Source organism: Talpa europaea (genome assembly GCF_964194135.1).
Source record: "Talpa europaea genome assembly, chromosome: 6".
Classification (NCBI taxonomy): domain Eukaryota; kingdom Metazoa; phylum Chordata; class Mammalia; order Eulipotyphla; family Talpidae; genus Talpa; species Talpa europaea.
Window position 1 is genome coordinate 79,914,525 of NC_140072.1, and position 18,236 is coordinate 79,932,760.

At 40.5% G+C, this 18,236-nt stretch overlaps 1 protein-coding gene across 1 annotated transcript in view; it reads right to left on the reverse strand.

The window, feature by feature from the left end:
- Positions 1–17,162, reverse strand: part of KPNA3 (karyopherin subunit alpha 3) — a gene marked incomplete at both ends in the record, with an annotated part of 70,567 nt that extends 53,405 nt beyond the window's left edge. Inside the window, one exon of the mRNA XM_084234470.1 lies at positions 17,094–17,162. Within this exon, the coding sequence (XP_084090596.1) occupies positions 17,094–17,162 (69 nt within the window). The remainder of the gene's footprint in view (positions 1–17,093) is intronic.
- Positions 17,163–18,236: the final 1,074 nt, after the last annotated feature.

The window sequence follows — 18,236 nt, forward strand, 5'->3', positions numbered from 1 at the left end:
GTTTGTGTACAGCAGTTTCTCCAGTTCATCTAGATTGTATAATTTCCTGGCATATGTTCACAGTATTTCCTTATTATCTGTTCTGTTTCTGCAAAGTAATTAGAGTCTTCTCTCTCTCCCCACCCCCTTTCTTTCTTGTCCGTCTATCTAGCTAAATGCTGTCAATTTTCTTGACATTTTCAAAGAAACAACTTTTGTTTTTATTTATTTAATGTTTTTCTATGCTGTATTTCATTTATGAACTCCCTAATTGTTATTATCTTCCTTCCTTCTGCTTGCTTTAAGTTTAGTTTGTGCTTCTTTTTAAAATGTACTTTAAGCTATAAATTTTCCTGTGTACTGCTTTACTTCATTCAATAGGTTTTGATATGCTGTGTTTTCATTTCCTTTTCATCTCAAAGTATATTCTAATTTTCTTTGACCCATTGGTTATTTAGCAATGTGTTATTTAATTTCCATATTATTTGTAAATTTTCCAAGTTTCTTGTTGTTATTGATTTCTAAACCTATTCCACTGTGGTTAGAGAAGACATTTAGTATAAATATTTTTTAACATATTTTAAAATATTTTTATCATGACTTCTTTTATAGCCTAACACACCATATGATCTACCCTGGAGAATGGTCTATGTGAACCTGAGAAGGTGTTCTGCTATTGTGAATGGAGTATTCTACAGATACCTGTTCTATAACCAAAACAATTTTGAAATGGCAGGACAAAGTTAGAAGCTTTACAACTAATAAAATCAGGAAGGAAATCGAAAAATTTTTGCATGAGCAAGTTTGGGGTAAATACTCCACAAAGTACGAACTATCAAAGAAAAACTGATAAATCGAACTGTGAACATTAAAAACTTTTGTTTTTCAAAAGACATTGCTCAGAAAAAGAAAGGTAACTGACAGATTGAGAAAAAACATTTGCAGTATGTCTTTTATAATGAAAAATTCAATTTAATAATAAGAAATTAACACAATCTTTAACATGGGCAAGAGTTAAACAGATATATGCACAAAGATACCTGCTTAGTCTATCATATACATGTAAGAAAATACATGTAAGAAAATGCAAATTAAGACCATAGTAAGATAACACTAGACACCAAAATGACAAAATTTAAGACTGACAATACAAAGTACTGGTAAAGTATAGAGTAACAGGAACTTACATACAGATGATGAGGATATCAAATACTATAATCACTTTGGAAAACAGCTTTAACATTTCTTAAGAAGTTATATACGTACATATCATATAACCCGTATAACCCAGCCATGTTATTCTCAGGTTATCCAAGAGAAGATTGCGCATGTGCACGTGCACACACCTACACACACACACTTGTAAACAAGTATCATATAGCAGTTACTCAAAATTGGGTAAGATGCAAGAATTCAAATGTCCAATAACAGGTGAATGGATAAACAAATTGCAATACACGATACAATGGAATGTGAGTCAGCAATTAAAGAATAAACTCCAAATAAAACAATATTGCTATATTAAGAAAAAAAGACAAAATTGTATGTACATTTATATGAAATTGTGGAAAAGGTAATGGCAGAAGGCATATTATTGTCTTGGGCAAGAGGAAATGGGAGTCCTGACTGCAAAAGAACATGGGGGAATTTTAAGAGGAGACACATATTTTCTCTATCTTGATTGATGCAGCATTCATTTGTCAAAACTCATCAAGGTAAGCAAATAAATGGTTAAATGCACCTCAACAAAGTTTATTAAAATAGTTGTAACAGAAAGAAAGGTGGCAAGTGAGATTGACACGTTTAATTTTTTTCTTTCAATTTATATTACCAAATAGGAGTATTACGTCCATTTCACAACAAGTTCATTATCCTACTGCAAAATACACAAATTACTTAAAAGTCTTTCCAAGTTACTTTGCCTCAAAGGTTAATTCTCTATAATATAGAATTATCAATAATATTCTAATTGGTTCTCCAATTAATATTATATTATGCACTGGACTGGTGGGACTTATCACCACTGTGGCAGTTGATAAATAAGTCTTGTAACTCACAAAATTTGTAATCAGTCAATAACTAACTCGTGAGTATTATAAAGTTTACATGACACATTTAATGCAATACTTGTTTATTTTATATAATTTTATTTATAGTAATAGTCAGATACATATTACTAAAGTCTACTAGGCAGAAGAGCTGCAGAAGATGAGAAAGGTACTGAGTCATTTCTGTAGATCCCTACAACAACCCAAAGGCAACAGGTATCTCCTATTTCACTAAATAAAAGTTCATATCTTTATTTTTTTAAGATTTATTTTATTTATTTATGCATATAAGAGCTGGAGTGTAGGCCAGAGGTATGGGGGCGGGGGGTGAGAGGACCCACCAGAGACAGAGTTGGGGAGCAGAACAGGCAGAATGACTGAAATAGTGCTGAGGGGAGCAGTGGGAAAGACAGGAGAGGTCTGCTGTACCATGTGGGTCAGCTCCCTGACCAGGTTCGAAACTGTGCTGCAGTGACTGCTGGCAGCCCCACAGTGCTGAGATTCAAACCCCCGCGCCACCAGGGAGGCCCTGTATATGTCTTTGTGTCTGTGACACCAAAACTATCCTTTTCCTAGAGTCACTTTAGCCCCATTCACTGACAAAAGAAATTTGGGGAGGGCCTCCCCGGTGGCGCAGCGGTTGAGCGCTGGGTTGCGAAGCTGCCCGCGGCCTCTGCGGCGCCGGTTCGATCCCCGGCTGCTCCCCGGCCACCAGAGGAGGGTCCCACATGGCGTGCAGAACTCTCCTGCCGCCCGCTGCTCCCCTCAGCAGTGTACTTCGGTCCTTCTGCCTGCTCTGCTCCCCGCTCTGGCTCTGGTGAATTCTCTCACCCTCCTGCGCTTCTGACTGTACCCAGTGCATGTATAAACAAAACAAACAAACAAGCCAGCAAACAAATAAATAAAGCATGCCTCTATTAAAAAAAAAAAAAAAGAAATTTGGGGCTCTACTTTCTCCTCTTTGATATCCTGTAGGGGTGGAGGAGAGAGTATTTCAAGCCACATTAGTCCCAATAATTTATATTCTGAATTCACTACGCATCAGAAGTTACCACTAGGGCACTCTTAAAACCCCCAAGCCAGCATATTTGGCTGACTAGTGTCTTCTGGGTTATAAATTCAGAACTTTTATGTTTCCTTCTCTCTTTCCTGTTTCTTTGAACCTCCTTTCAAGGTTGTCCCCACCCTAATCAGATTTTCTCAACCTCTGTCCCTCCTCTCAAGTACCTGTCCTGCTATGAAGAGTATACATGAATTTCTCAGAAATAGGTCCAGTACATTATATATGCTTACCAAGGGGAAAGCATATAGAGAGATATTTTGGTCACGTTATATTTAAAGTTTAGGCATGACCACAATGTATATCCTCAGTGCCATCATGTTTACACAAACAAAATCTTAGAATGAAAGAAGAAAACCAGGCTGGATCCCCTAATGACTACACAGGGTCATTGTCTAAGATAGTAGAAAACTAAAGGTAACTAAAGCGACTTATTCAGAATGCATTCTTATTATGATTGATTTACCTATTCTTGACAAAAGCTAAACAATATAGAAAAGATGATATTACTAAGAAAGAAATGAAGTAACTGAAATAATGTTTCCAAATTCTATCTCATTGTGCATGGCACATACAGAAAAGATTTGTACAGCACTAAGATGAAAACAGACTTTAAGGACTCCACCACCTAGGTCTCCAGTTGCCCACAGCCAGACAGCATCCCAGAAAGAAAATACTGATCTAACATATTCTCATGCTAATGTTCTGGGTGACTACAACAAAGTTGAGGGTTCATCCATACACTGTCCTAAGTTAGCTTAAGAAAAAAATTTCTGCTATTTTAGCCTACACCTGTTCAAACCCTAAGATATTCAAGGTCTAGTTTGTGTCATTTTCTTCAACTATGAAGCTCTTAAGGCTGGAATTCACCTGTCCCTCCTCTACGTTCCCAAACCATTTTCACTCTTATTAAGTGATCACATTTTATTTCAATGTTATTTGTAGTGTGTTATTTACCCTACAAGAGTAAATGTCCCTTGAAGGCAGGGCTCGTTTCATTCATTTTTATTTCTCTCTGCTCCACAACAACAAAAAGAAGCCTTGCAGAATCAATGTTAAATCTGAACTAGGGTTGAATCAAATTCATAACAATGCTATCTGCGCTAAACCATCATCTAAAGCCCAAGTTCACAGCAGAGTTGAGTAGCTGTGACATAAACAGTACAATGCTCGAAGCCGAAAATATTTACATTTTTAAAAAATAATATGACCCTATACAGAAAAATATTATTAACTTCAGTTCTAAATGGCAAAATATACCAAAAAACAGTCTCAAAAATTTTTCCTGCCTTTGGACCCCAACACTATTGCTATTTATTAGTCAGGTCATCCATTTCTGAGGTGCTGAGTGTTTTCTAACTGTTGCTCCGTAGCGCTTTTTCTCACCCTCACCAATCCATCTCCTATGGTGCAAGCAAAGCAACAATTCTAAATACATATAATATTTTCCAAAATTTTCCCCACAGGAGAGGTTATTCATGAGCTAGCCCTGCTATATTGTACTCTCCAATTCTCCAACTACTCCACCTGAAAGAAATACTGAATTACTGTAGTAATATGTTCTGGGGAGAACATATCCTACTGTCTTTTCCAGGTACATCCCAAAAGAGATAAGCCACATTTTCCTGGTTTCAGGTTAAGAATATAATCTCCATGAAGCATTCCCTGATTTGCCCAGGCTGAGTCTTGCTCTGTATCCACTATAAGCTCACATATTTCCATTGTAATATTTCTTTGCTTTTACATCATTTCCATAGATTACATGTTCCATGGCCAGGGACTTTCAGGCAGAGTAGAAAAACAATAAAAGGCACAGTTTTAAAGTCAGAAATATAAAGCTGAATGCCAGTTCTGTGTCCTTCTAGTTATATGTTCTGTTTTCATCTCATAACGGCAACTTTGTGAGACTTAAGATTATTCCTATAAGCAGAGCACCCTGCACATAGTTAATATTTAACAATTACTGGTTATCAGTATTTTCTTTGTTTTACTTCTCACCCTTAGTTCAGAATCCAAATAACTGAAGGAATCTAATTCTGTACACACTATTTTCAGTTACATACTGGACATTTCCATCTAAGCATTTGGATCCCCAAACTCATCATCTTTACTCCCAAACTGTTTGAGTCTGAGCAGAGTAACCAATTTGTTAAGTTACCCAAGACCTTCCTGGTTTGAACACTGACAGTCCTGTTTCCTGAGAAAACCCGCTTAGGCAAACCTTGTAAGCAATAAAAAACATGTAAATTCAAGAAACAAGGGGATGGTGGAGACAATTTATTGGACAAATACAGAACAATTCTCAGGACCAAAGAAAAACCTGAACAATCAGATGTATGAAAACCTAAGAATGAAAGCAATTCTGTTGATCTAGACAGCAGGAATTAATGGGAGATTTTTTCACAGTACTTTTGCCAGGATGAATCACTTAGGTTCCAGTAGCAGCTCACTTAAGATTTAAATGGCAGGGGCAGTATTTGATTGGCCTAATTTGTATTATCCAGGAAATGTGAGACATCTTAAATAACCAAAGGAGACAGAAGCACCTAAATCAAAAACCCCAACACTATCCAATGGTAAAGGAGTCTCTTCCAAAGGCCAAATCAGAATGCCATTTCTAAAAGGAGAAATGGATATATGACCATATCAACTGTTACTTGAACACACCAACCTTTTAAGGCCCCATGTTATTCATATTACTGTATTTTCCTATCTTAGCTAATTCCTACTCATCATTCAAGTGTGAACATCCGTGTAATCTTAATTTCTCCAGATACAGTCACTCCCTTTTTCCATACTCTCATAGACCTTTGCAGATTATATACCTGTATCACAGAACATATGCTGCACACTAATATATGCTTAGGTAGCAGTCTCGCCCGCTAAAATGAACTTTCCTGGAGGAAGGATACTATTCATACTTATAATATCTGGCATTAACAATGACTGCCTGGCATCTAGCAAATGCTAAATAAATGTTCAGTAAATATCTTCTCCAAGTCATTAGTATATATGAAGCATCATATCAAAAGGGAAGCAGAGCAGCTAGTACAGGTAAACAACAGCTATCAAAGTTTTGACAGTTATCAAAGAGAAGGTGACAAAGAGCAAAGGATAACAAACAAAAAAAAATATGAAGAGCAAACACTCCACAAGCACAAAAATTCTGAAAACCTAAGTACCTGAAGACATCACTTAGAAAAGCAAAAAATACCCATATGCATAGTGGTCATCCTTAAGAACAAAATAATTACACTCATTTAAGAATGCAGAGAAATGTAGGAACATTTTTAGAAAAATTAGCATTTCAAAATTTTCACAAATTGGTATATAAAGTTACAACCCAGAAAACCCTACCATTTGAACGATTAATTCCAAGTAAATACAGTAACAATTTTACAGTATTTTGGCTATTGATATTGGTATCCTAGGTAGTGACAAAATTTTCTTACTAGCAACACTGCCAAAGTATAACTATATCCTCCTTACATTTTAATATTCCTTTATCTTCAAAGTAAAGGAACAGAGACTTGAAAGTGACAATATAGTCAAATCTTATGCTAAAAAAATCACATATAGGAGTGGTATCACTTATGGAAAGAAAATGCCACTGGCTATTAAGTTAGATTTTTGTAAACTCCTTTACTAGATATCAGAAAGTCAGGTTACTTTATATCATTTTAAATGTTATCCAGTCTATATCACATCCCATCCAAATAACTAAAATTAATTTCATTATATATAGTAACTTTTGACTTTAAAGTTTCAAAGTAGGGGCCTCCCTGGTGGCCCAAGGGGTTCAGCACAGCACAATGAAGCTATCAGCAACCTCTGCATCAAGAGTTCAATTCCCCGGCCAGCCAGGGAGCAACCCACATGGTACAGCAGACCTCTCCTGTCTTACCCACTGCTCCTCTCAGTAGTGTATTTCTGTAGATCTGCCTGTTCTGCTCCCTACTCTGTCTCTGGTGAATCGTCTGGCCTGTACCCCAGTACGTGTATGCATAAATAAATATATCTTAAAAAAAAAAAATGAAGTCTCTGGGCCTCCCCGGTGGCGCAGCAAGTTGAGCACCGCACTGTGAAGCTGTCCACAGCCTCTGCAATGAGGGTTTGATCCCAGCCCACAGGGAGAAGCCCACATGACATGGCAGACTTCTCCTGTCTCACCTGCTGCTCCCCTCAGCAGTGTCTTCTGTTCATCTGCCTGTTCCGTTCCCCGCTCTGTCTCTGGTGGATCTTCTCACCCTCCCGTGCCTCTGACCTGTACCCCAGTTCTTGTATAAATAAATAAGTCTTTTAAAAAAATTAAGTCTCAAAGTAAAAAATAAATTGTTTATTCTTTATCATCTGAACTGCTAATCAATTTTAGCACCACTATTGAAATATATTCTGAAGTACAGAGCATCACCAATTGAAGTATTTTTTTAAAATGCTTGAATTGAAGCTAATTAAGTCCTTAAAAATAACCAGAAAAAGACAAATTCTATACTTAGAACATTCTATTGGGCTGTAGATAGCTGGCTATTCTCAACCTCAGAAACAATTTCATGTGGTTTAACTTAATGTAAGAAAATTGACCTGATATTTTCAACCAATTAATGGAACTGTAAAAATAGTGAGGAACAATAACTAAAAAGTGGTAGCAACCCAAGTATCCATCTTGGATGAATGGATAAACAAAATGTGGTGTACACACACACACACACACACACACACAGGAATATTATGTAGCCATAAAAAGGAAGGATATTTGAACATATGCTACAATTGTGTGAGCTCTGAAAACCTATGCTAAGTGGCATAAACCAGTCACAACAGGAGAAATTTTTTAGAATTCTACTAATGCGAGGTTCCTAGATTAGTGAAATTCATAAAGTTCTGGAGATGAACAGTGGTAATAGTTACACAAACAACGTAAAGTACTTTATGTCACTGGTCACTGAACACTTAAAATAGTTAAAATGGCAAATATTACTTTATGTATATTTAACCTCAAAAAAAAAAAATGGCAGGAGGAGTCTGTTCTAAATTAAAGAAGACTTAGGAGACATAACTAAATGTGATCAGTTCTTGTTTAATCATGGTTCTAATAAACCAAATGCAAAATAAAAAAAAAATTAAAGGACAAACGGGGAAATTTAAATATGGATGGAATTAGATGACATAAGTATTAATTATGGGGCATCCCTGGTGGCACAGGGGGTTGGGTCTCAGCACTAATGAGCTGTCGGCAGCCAATGCAGCACAGGTTCAATCCCGGGTCAGGGAGCTAGCCCACATGGTGCAACAGACCTCTCCTGTCTTGTCCGCGATCCGCCTGTTCTACTCCCCACTCTGTCTCTGGTGAATCCTCTTCACACACACCCCACCCCCTGCATCTCTGGCCCACATCCCAGCATAAATGGATAAAGGTGGTATTTATGTACAATCTCATTTTTTGGAGGAGAAATAAGTACTCAGGAATGTCATGTTTATTGTATATAGAGGAACAAAAGATGAAGCAAAGATAACAAATTGTTACTTATTATATTTAAGTGATGTGCATATAGGATTGATTATATTATGCTCTCTTCTGTATATATTAAAACATTTTTATAATTTAAAAATTGTATCACTATGCATGTGTCTTGATTTCCCAGTACTTAACCTATTTAGCATTTTTTAAAAGTTTGATTTGGGAAGGCTTGATCTGGGAAACAGTTAAAAAAAAAAAGGCACTAAAAAATGAAGTTTCAGATACTGTACCAAGAAAGAGGTAGGCAATGGAGATATGTAGTCCATGCCCTCAAAAAGCTCATAATTTAGTAGGAGAAAGAAATAAATCATTAATAAAATATAACTACAATGAAAATGATATACTCAGAGTTCTTCCAGGAGGGAAGAAAAGTACCTAACTATAAATCTGGGAGGATGAGAGGGATTCAGAAAGATTTCTCAAAAGAGCTAAAGCCAGAGTTGAGTATTTAAGAGGAACAGGAATCAGCCTGGCAACAGGAGGCTGCGAAGGATATTCCAGTCAGCAAAATAGCCCTGAGAATAGAAATAGCATTGGCAAGCAAGGGAGGGAGAGATTCCAGATTATGTATAAGCATATAAGAAGTTCAATTTTGCTACAGCTTAAAGGGACAGTGGAGGGAGTAGGTGGATGGGGAGGGAAGAGGCTCAACCTGGAGAAATAATTAGGTACCAGGCTCACTGAAAAAAATCTTATGAACTAAATAAAGGAAGAACATCATTTTGGAGGCAACTTTTAAACTGCTAGGTGACAGTAAAAAGGCCAATAGTAGGTTGGAAACATACAGAGGCAGGGTCAAAATCCAAAGACAGCACAGATTCAAACTACATGAGTGGCATCTGACTGAATATGAAGATGAGGAAGGAGTCCAAGGAGCCTCTCAAGTTTCAAATTCAGGTCACAGTGAGAATGACCTTGCCATAAACAGAAAAAAGAAAAACAAAGGCAGAACATGGCTTTAAACACTTTGAGCTTAAGAAACTTATGTGATGCCCATGTAATTAATTTCCAGTAGATTATTTAAATGGATTTAAGTCCCCCACAATGAAATGATGATTATAACTGTAGGCTATTAATAAGGGCAAGTAAAACTCTAGCAGGAGAAGTCATGGCCAGAAACCCAAGACATGTCTATACTCAATCAGTAGGAAGAAGAGTTAGCCAAGTCAACTGAAAAGGAGTAATCAATGAAGATCTAGGAGAGACTATGTGCCTTATCTGTGAATTACAGAAAAGATTATAACCTATCTGTTACATGACAGGTAAGTTCCTGAAAAACTTCACGCTCTGCAAAATTGGGAAAAGGAAAATACATCAAGATGGATGTGGGAAAAGGGATCTTTAAGAACATATGGTGGTGGGGCCTCCCCGGTGGCGCAGCGGTTGAGCGCTGGGTTGCGAAGCAGCCCGCAGTCTTTGCAGTGCCGGTTCAATCCCCGGCTGCTCCCCGGCCACCAGAGGAGGGTCCCACATGGCGCTCTAGACCTCGCCTGCCGTCCGCTGCTCCCCTCAGCAGTGCACTTCTGTCCTTCTGCCTGTTCTGCATCCTGCTCTGACTCTGGTGAATTCTCTCACCCTCCTGCGCTTCTGACTGTACCCAGTGCTTGTATAAATAAATAAATAAATCTTTTAAAAAAAAAAATTTTTTTTTAAAAAAAAAGAACATATGGTGGGCCTCCCTGGTGGAGCAGGCGGTTGGTCGCGGCGCTGTGAAGCTTTCCGCAGCCTCTGCAGCACGGGTTCGATCCTGGCCAGCCAGGGAGATTCCCACATGGCGCAGCAGACCTCTCCTGTCTCGCCTGCTGCTCCCCTCAGCAGTGTATTTCAGTCAGTCTGCCTGTTCTGTTCCCCACTCTGTCTCCAGTGAATCCTCTCACCCTCCCACACATCTGGCCTGTACCCCGGTTCTTGTATAAACAAATAAATCTTTAAAATATATATATATATATATATATATGGTTACATGGAATTAAGAGGTAGAATACGGGTGAATGGATAAGTGCATACTCCTGGACTTACTGTATTTAACTATGTTTCTGTATTTCAATGTGTTCTGTTCAACTGTTGTTACTTGGGAGTGCTAACCAGCTAATGTACTGTTAAAAATCAAACAGGAACCAACAGAAATTTTGCATTAACAAACATCATGTATGAGTTAGTTGCTACAAAAATATATTACAGAAGAACAGAATGTTAAAGGAGGGTGAGGCAACAGTATCAATGCCATGGAATCAACAGCAAAAGAAATTAATAATATCCATGTTGTACCTTTCACTCCCAAAAGAAGAATGTTTTCAAATATACCTAGTCTCTCTTTTCTAAGACTATTTATTGGTATTAAATTTTACATACTGGTCAGTAAATGACAAATCACAGCCTAAAGCACTACCCTCAGAGGACTTCTTGACAGAGCCCACATAATTTAACAGCTCTACACAAAAGAATTAGTGGTACATCACAATTTATTCCAAAGAGGTAAAGGAAAATTCACTTACAAAAGCACTAGAGAGGAAAAGGATAGAGTGTGATAGTACTAAGTATGTTATTAGTAAGGAAAGATCTTACAGAGAACTTAAAGGTACTTTGTTTAACTAGAATGTCATAGTGTACAGAATTGTAATCTTATTTTCCAAAGATGTACAAAGGAGTCTGAGTGAAGAGTCTGCCAGAGAGTCCCACTAAACAAATAGCAAAATAGCATGTACATGTCATGGAGAGAATATCATACTGATTATTCCACCATCTCAAGTACCTGATCATGGCTGACATTAAAGAGCTATAAAGAAAAGTTGTAGATGAGGTAGAAAAGGGAAGGCCTTTATGGAATTATTTGTGGAATTTTAAGGACATTTAAATTCATCCCAAAGGCAATGGGAAGATTCTTACCAAAGAAGTTAACACAAAAAGATTTCAGAATCATTAATTCAAAAGGGCACCTGCACCCCTATGTTTATAGCAGCACTATTTACAATAGCTAAGCTATGGAAACAACCCAAATGTCCAAAAATAGATGACTGGATCAAGAAGATGTGGTTCATATACACAATGGAATATTACTCAGCAATCAAAAAAGATAAAACTCATGCAATTTGCAGCAACATGGAGATAGACGGGATCATGCTCAGTGAAATAAGCCAGAAAGAAAAAGAAAAATACCGGATGGTCTCACTCATAGGAGGAATTTAGAAAACCTAAATAAGGGACCAGGAAAAAGACCAATTATAATAAAGTAAAAATCAAAATCAACAAGCAACTATAAACCAGAGACACACTATGGGCCGGGGTGGGGGGTAGTGGGACCAAAACAAGGGGGGTGGGAATTGTATGGGGACTATAACCATGATGAAAATGCATACATTCTGCAAAAATGAAAAATGATGTAAAAAATATATAAAATTTAAAAAAAAAAGATTTCAGAAGATTACTCCAGAAGATAAACCAGAGGAAAGATACTGGAGTCAGGAATGCAGGTCATTATCATATGTGTACAGGTAAGAATGACAGGGTCTTAGACTACAGCAGTGTAATAAGTACCTTTGATAACAAGAGTAAAAATAAAAAATATCAGGGCTCTTCAGATAACTCAAAAGTGAATTAAGGGAAGAAAAGGGAGCTGAGGATATGTTTTAAGTGAACAACTGGTAGTACCACTTACCAAAAGATGTTCCTGATAGAGGGCATTAGCACAAACTGAATTTTCAGATGAGACAATACATGTTATCCCAGGTATCAGAAAACTAAAGCATCACATTTAAGCATTAAACAACAGGTTATGGGTTATTACTTTTCAGTGAAATCAACTAACTTGCTCATTACTACTAAGGAAACATTGCAAAAGTAAAAAGAGAGGGAAAAGGCAAACAGATCAAATGATAAATAGGATGTAAAACATTTTTATTAAGTAAGGTCTTTAAACATTGAGTAAGAATTTCTGTGGTAGGGCCTCCTGGTGGCACAGGGTTAAAGACAGCTATTAAGCTATCGCCAGCCACTGTAGCATGAGTTTGATCCCAGGCCAGGGAGCTGACCCACATGGCGCAGCAGACCTCTCCTGCCTCACCTGTTGCTCCTCTGAGCAGTGTATTTCAGTAGATCTGCCTGTTCTACTCCCCACTCTCTGGTGAATCCTCTCACTGGCCCCCGCCCCCCCGCCCCCCGCATCTCTGGCTTACACCCCAGTTCTTGTACATATAAATAAATAAATCTTTTTGAAAAAAAATTTTTGTGGTATAGTTATCTTAAACATTTTCCCTATTTTTAAACTTTCAGATAAGCTTCATACATGTCAAGTCCTAGGCTCTACTCAGTGAAAGTGGTATAGCACAGTCAGCAAGAGTTACACTGCTTTGCTGTAAGTCCAGGCTCTGCCACTTCTACCCTACGACTTAGGGCTAGTTACTTAAGAATTGTACATCTCAAGTTTCCTCTGCCATAAATGGGGATAATAATAGTACCGACTTCATAGGACTGCAGGAAGACAAACAACCCATATAAAATACTAAGTAAGTAAAGGTACATTGCAAACAATAAATGTTAAGATTTTTAGATTATCATAAGTTTTTGTTACTGAGGAAAATGTTACCTCCAGGTGTACAGGAGCAAGAAAAAGAAAAGTTTACCTGGACTGCAGTAACCCAAGTATCTGACTTATAAGTATTCCTTACATGGAACATTTTTATTTTGTGCACTTTTCTGTAAGTACACTTGAAAATTTTTAAATTTTTTTTAAAAAGAAAATAAGCCTAAGATGCAATATATGCACCTTTACATGCAAGGGCCTGGTATAAAATTCAGGCCAAATAAGAGTGATTAAGCGTTTCCTTTTCACCGCGTATTTCCTAGCTTTAACCACAAAATCGATTCCCCTGTCCAAGCTCCAAACTACTATAAAGTTCGGGACAACCTCTACCCCCTTTCTCTTCAGTTCACTTTACACAGGGGAAGTAGGAAGGGGTAGGGGAGGAAGGGGAAGGAGCAGGAGGATCAAATCCTCATTCCATGTGATGACTACCTCCAGTCTCAATGTCTCTATTTTTTGGAAAATTCCTCCTTGTAGAAGAAGGTTTCCTCTACAGAATAACAGTGCAGAATGACAGTGCTATTCCTTCAGAATTACTTCTATCAATGTATATTACTGCCAGTCACCTTTTTCCATTGTTCAAATCAGGTTACACCTTCTAACTCTTCTCTGGAATAAATTCCTTCAGATCTCCCTATTAAGTTTTCAAGCAACAATTTGTCACAGACATTCTCAAGATTACCACTGGTCATCTGGAAGGCTCATCTCTTCACTCTCTCTTTTTTTTTTTTAAGATTTATTTCTTCATACATACAAGAACTGGGGTACAGGCCAGAGGTGCGGGGGTGGGGCGTGAGAGGACTCACAAGAGACAGAGTGAGGAACAGAACAGGCAGACTAACTGAAATACACTGCTGAGGGGAGCAGCGGGTGAGGCAGGAGAGGTCTGCTGCACCATGTGGGTGTCGCTCCCTGGCCAGGGATCGAACTCATGCTGTAGTGGCTGCAGAGAACTTCACAGGTTGCGTCTTAACCCCTTGAGCCACCAGGGAGACCCATCTCTTCACTCTCTAATCACGATTTTTTCCCACCTGGATCTTTATTCACTAATTTCTCATGTGCCCTATTTAGGTTTAGTAAAACTAAACTTCTTATAAAACTCCCTAACTTCTCTTCTATGATGCCATTCCTGACTGAATGACTACGAAATTATTTTCTTTCTCAACACTCTTCTCACTCATAATTCCCTGGCATAACTCTATACCTCTTTTTTTTTTTAAAGAAAATTCATGCATCTAATCATCTTATCTGTGTATCAGCTCGTTTATAATTTAGAACATACTTTATCTATTGCCTATGCTACATGTAAAAAAGAAAAATGACATCTCATCAAAGTTTTGAAATAGCATGATAACGTTTCTAATATAATGTAGTTTTTAATGGATAAGACTGAATTGGGTATAGTATCTAGTCTCACTTAAACCTAAATCTACAATAAAGGTACTTGATCAGAATTAACTCCAGTTTCTACTTTGGTGACATCACTGGCACTCCCTTCTCTCAACAGTCTTGCTGCATTCTCTCAGTACTTTTCAGCAACTGTCCCCTCAGGTGTGGAATGCTCCTCCTTTTCCCTCTCTCTTTTCTTGTTCTTTGTCAGGCCAACTTCCCTTCATCCTTCACAATCAGTTCATTCCCATTCAACCACTAAGAATTAACCAGAACATCTCCCTTGACCACTCAGTTCCAATTTAGGATCATCTCGTGAGTTCTTAGAATATACTTACTGATATGCTGTACTGTAATTATCAGTTTGCTTTTCCATCACTCCCACTGATTTGTAAAAGCCTTGAGAGACCGGCAGAACTCTACTGTTTTTTATTCCCAAGACCTAACATTGTTAGACACCCAATAGACATTGAATGAAGGCCAATCCATACTCCATGACCATGTGCTACCTACATAAGCACTCTGAATTTCCTCATCTACTGTCTTCCTATGAAGTAACGATCATACTAGCTCATAAAGTTCTTATAAGGATTAAATAAGGTATCACGAAACACTCAGCATCTGCTACATAGAACTACTATTTGAACGTCTGCTATTTTATGCCTTAGTTACCCTAATGTATCCTGGGAAACATGACCAATAAATACTTTGCAGGTTTAAAGACTTAGCAACCATGCTACCGTTTTCATGCATCTGGTCATTGGTTACCTTCTTAAGATCAGCAAACATTTACTGTGTAGCTATTATGTGCAGACTCCTTACTAGGAATCAATGAGCTACCACAACAAAATTATAGAGAAAAATGTAACAAAAAACTATACCAACATCCAAAAGAGAAAAGACTGTTAGGTTCTTCTGTACTAACAATGGGGATATTTTTTTCAAGCTACGTTAAGTTTTGCGTTATAATAGAGGTAGGTTTCAAGAGAAATTACTGATGGGAGAAATTCAAAATTAACGCCTATCATCAAGTGGACCAATAAGAGAAGGAAAGTTCCAAATTTCTCACTGCTGTTCCTAAGTTTCACGTTTACTTAGAAGTTACTTCTCACAAAAGGAAATTTAACCACAACAAGGACAAAGATAGATTAACCTTTATTTGTCTCATTCAAATGGGAATTTCAGTTTTTCATTAGATTTTTTAATTAACATCTAATTTCATAGCTTTGAAAAATGGCCCGAGTTGTATCTATTCTACAAAACATAACGTTGAAGGATACATTTTCCCTACCTTCCCTAAAACAGAATATAATACACACTTCTTAGTCATACTTGTCCCTCAGCAAGAACTAAAAACTGCAAACTAAATCACCCAGTTATTAGGAAGCTGTAGATTCAAAACCACTTTCCCCTAACAAATCGAGAGGTCAGAGTCCCAGTGAAGTTTGTGCATACAAACTATTACACTGCGTTTAACAGCTGCAGAGAGACCTCTAGCGCTGCCTCAGTAAGTCGAGTTTGCAAATAGTACCTGCTAATGTCACCTTAATGAGACAATGGCAACATGCTGAGTAGCAGCAAACTGAGTAACCATGATGAATATTTACAGTTTTGCAACCACTTGGAAATTCTACCAGTTTGGAACAAGATGTACATACAAAGTCTTAGGAGCCTATGTATCCAAATCATTTCGGTAAAACATGCCCAAAAAAATTAGTATCCTATGCACACCCCCACTACAAGAAAGGCAAAGAACACAGGTCCTGTGAGCGGAGGTCGGAACGTCTCTTCCAAAGCCTCAACACAATAGATAGTAAACTATTGTCCACCTTCAGCTTGCTCCAAATGCCAGCAGTAAATGAGCTTCAACAGCTCAGCACGACTGGTCCAAAGGACAGCAGTGGAACACCAGAAAATGGTCCTGGTGCATGCCACCCTCCCCCACCCACCACCCTCAAACAAGTCGGTTACCCTGCTGGTCCCCACCCCCCTCTGCGGGCCGCCACCGCCCGCCTGGGCCCGGCTCGCAGAAGGTAGGCGCGGACACTGGCAGAGCCGCGGCTCCATGTGCAGCAGCGCTGGAGGCACCGAGGGGGCCGCGCCGGGCGGGAGGCTGCACGGGCAGCGGGCGCGAGTCGCGCCGCCCTCCCAGCGCGAGGTCCACGGACCGCCGCGGCAGCATCTCCGGCCCGCGAGGCCCGGGTCGGCGGACCCCGCCTCAGCCCCTCATCCCTTCCCCGCCGACAGCAGGCCGCGCCCGCGTGACGGGGCCGAAAGCCCCGGAATTTCCCGGTCCCCGAGCCCGCAGCTCCGAAGGGTGCCGGCTGCCCGGCCGGCGTCCCGCCGCCCGCTCCGCCCAGTCCAGTCCCGGGCCGCGGCGACGGGAGGCGGCGGCCAACTCCGACCCACCGCGAGCCGGCGAGAACCAGCCCGGGGTCGGCCCCCCGCCCCTCCCCGCCGCCGCGGGCCGGCGCGGCCAGGCGGGCGGAGCGGCCGGCCCGCCCGCGGAAGCACACTCACTTCCACATCGCGGCCCTTGTTCTTAAAGCTCTTGATGCGGTGGTTCTCCAAGCCGGGGTTCTCGGCCATGGCTGCGCGCGGCTCCGGCGGCGGCTACTCCTGCGGCTGCGGCGGCGGCGAGTCTCGGCGCGGGAGGGGGAGTGGGGGAGGCGGAGGGGCAGGGGGAGGGGGAGAAGCGAGCACGTTCCGTGACGCCTCCGAGCGCGAGGTGGCAGCAGCGCCGGGGGAGGCGCGGGCTGACGGCCGGGCGGGGTGGGGCGGGAACGGCACTGAGCCGCGCGCGCCCCGGGAGCTGGGGGCACGTGACCCGCGGCGGCCACCGGCCTGGGCGCACGCCCGGGCGTTTCTGCCCGGTTGTTCTCGGGATGAGCCTCGCACCCCCAACCAGGCGTCCCCACAAGCCGTCGGGACTGCAGGTTATGCGCCGGCAGCGGAGATGGACTGAGCTGCTTCTTACTGTACCCCAGAGGTGAAGCTGCGGGCGGAAACTACAGTTCCCAGCATGCCAGGTTTCGGCGCGGGTAATCCTTGGCTTGAGAGAACGAACGGAATGTCGGGAACCTTATGCGCGCGGCTTTCGGCGGGGTATGCTCCAAGCGCCGGGAGTGAGGCTCCGCCCCCAAAGGCGTCTGGGCGGGGGAGTGGGCGGGGTTTCGCGGAGCCGGCACCTTAAGTCCTATTAGGAGAGAGGAGGCGGGGCTTCCTGGGAGGTGCGCCTCGCTCCTCACAGCTTAGAAAATTAAAATCCGACGGACGGCTCTTGCTTTGCACACTTGCTTTTTTCGAAATAGTAGCTTTTCTCGAAATAGTAGCTACCCTCATTGGGGGTTCTCTTTCTCTGCGTTGGTCTTATAAATAGCATTTATTTCCATTTAACATGTGCCTGTGTATTTGTTGTCTGTGATGGTATGAATTCCTTGTGTCAACACAGCGTGTGGCACGTCGTGAATACTCAATAAATACTTGTTGAGCAATTTGCTGCTCTGGCTTCTCTGCGTTTATCATCCCTCTAAGCCAGGTTATGCAACCTTTACTGCAGTAGTTCCTGCACTTCTGTGCTCCCAGCACCTCTTGTCCCATAACACATGATCTTTTCAGTCTTCAGGAAGCAGGGAAACCTGGTCCACAGACCCTCCGTCCAGC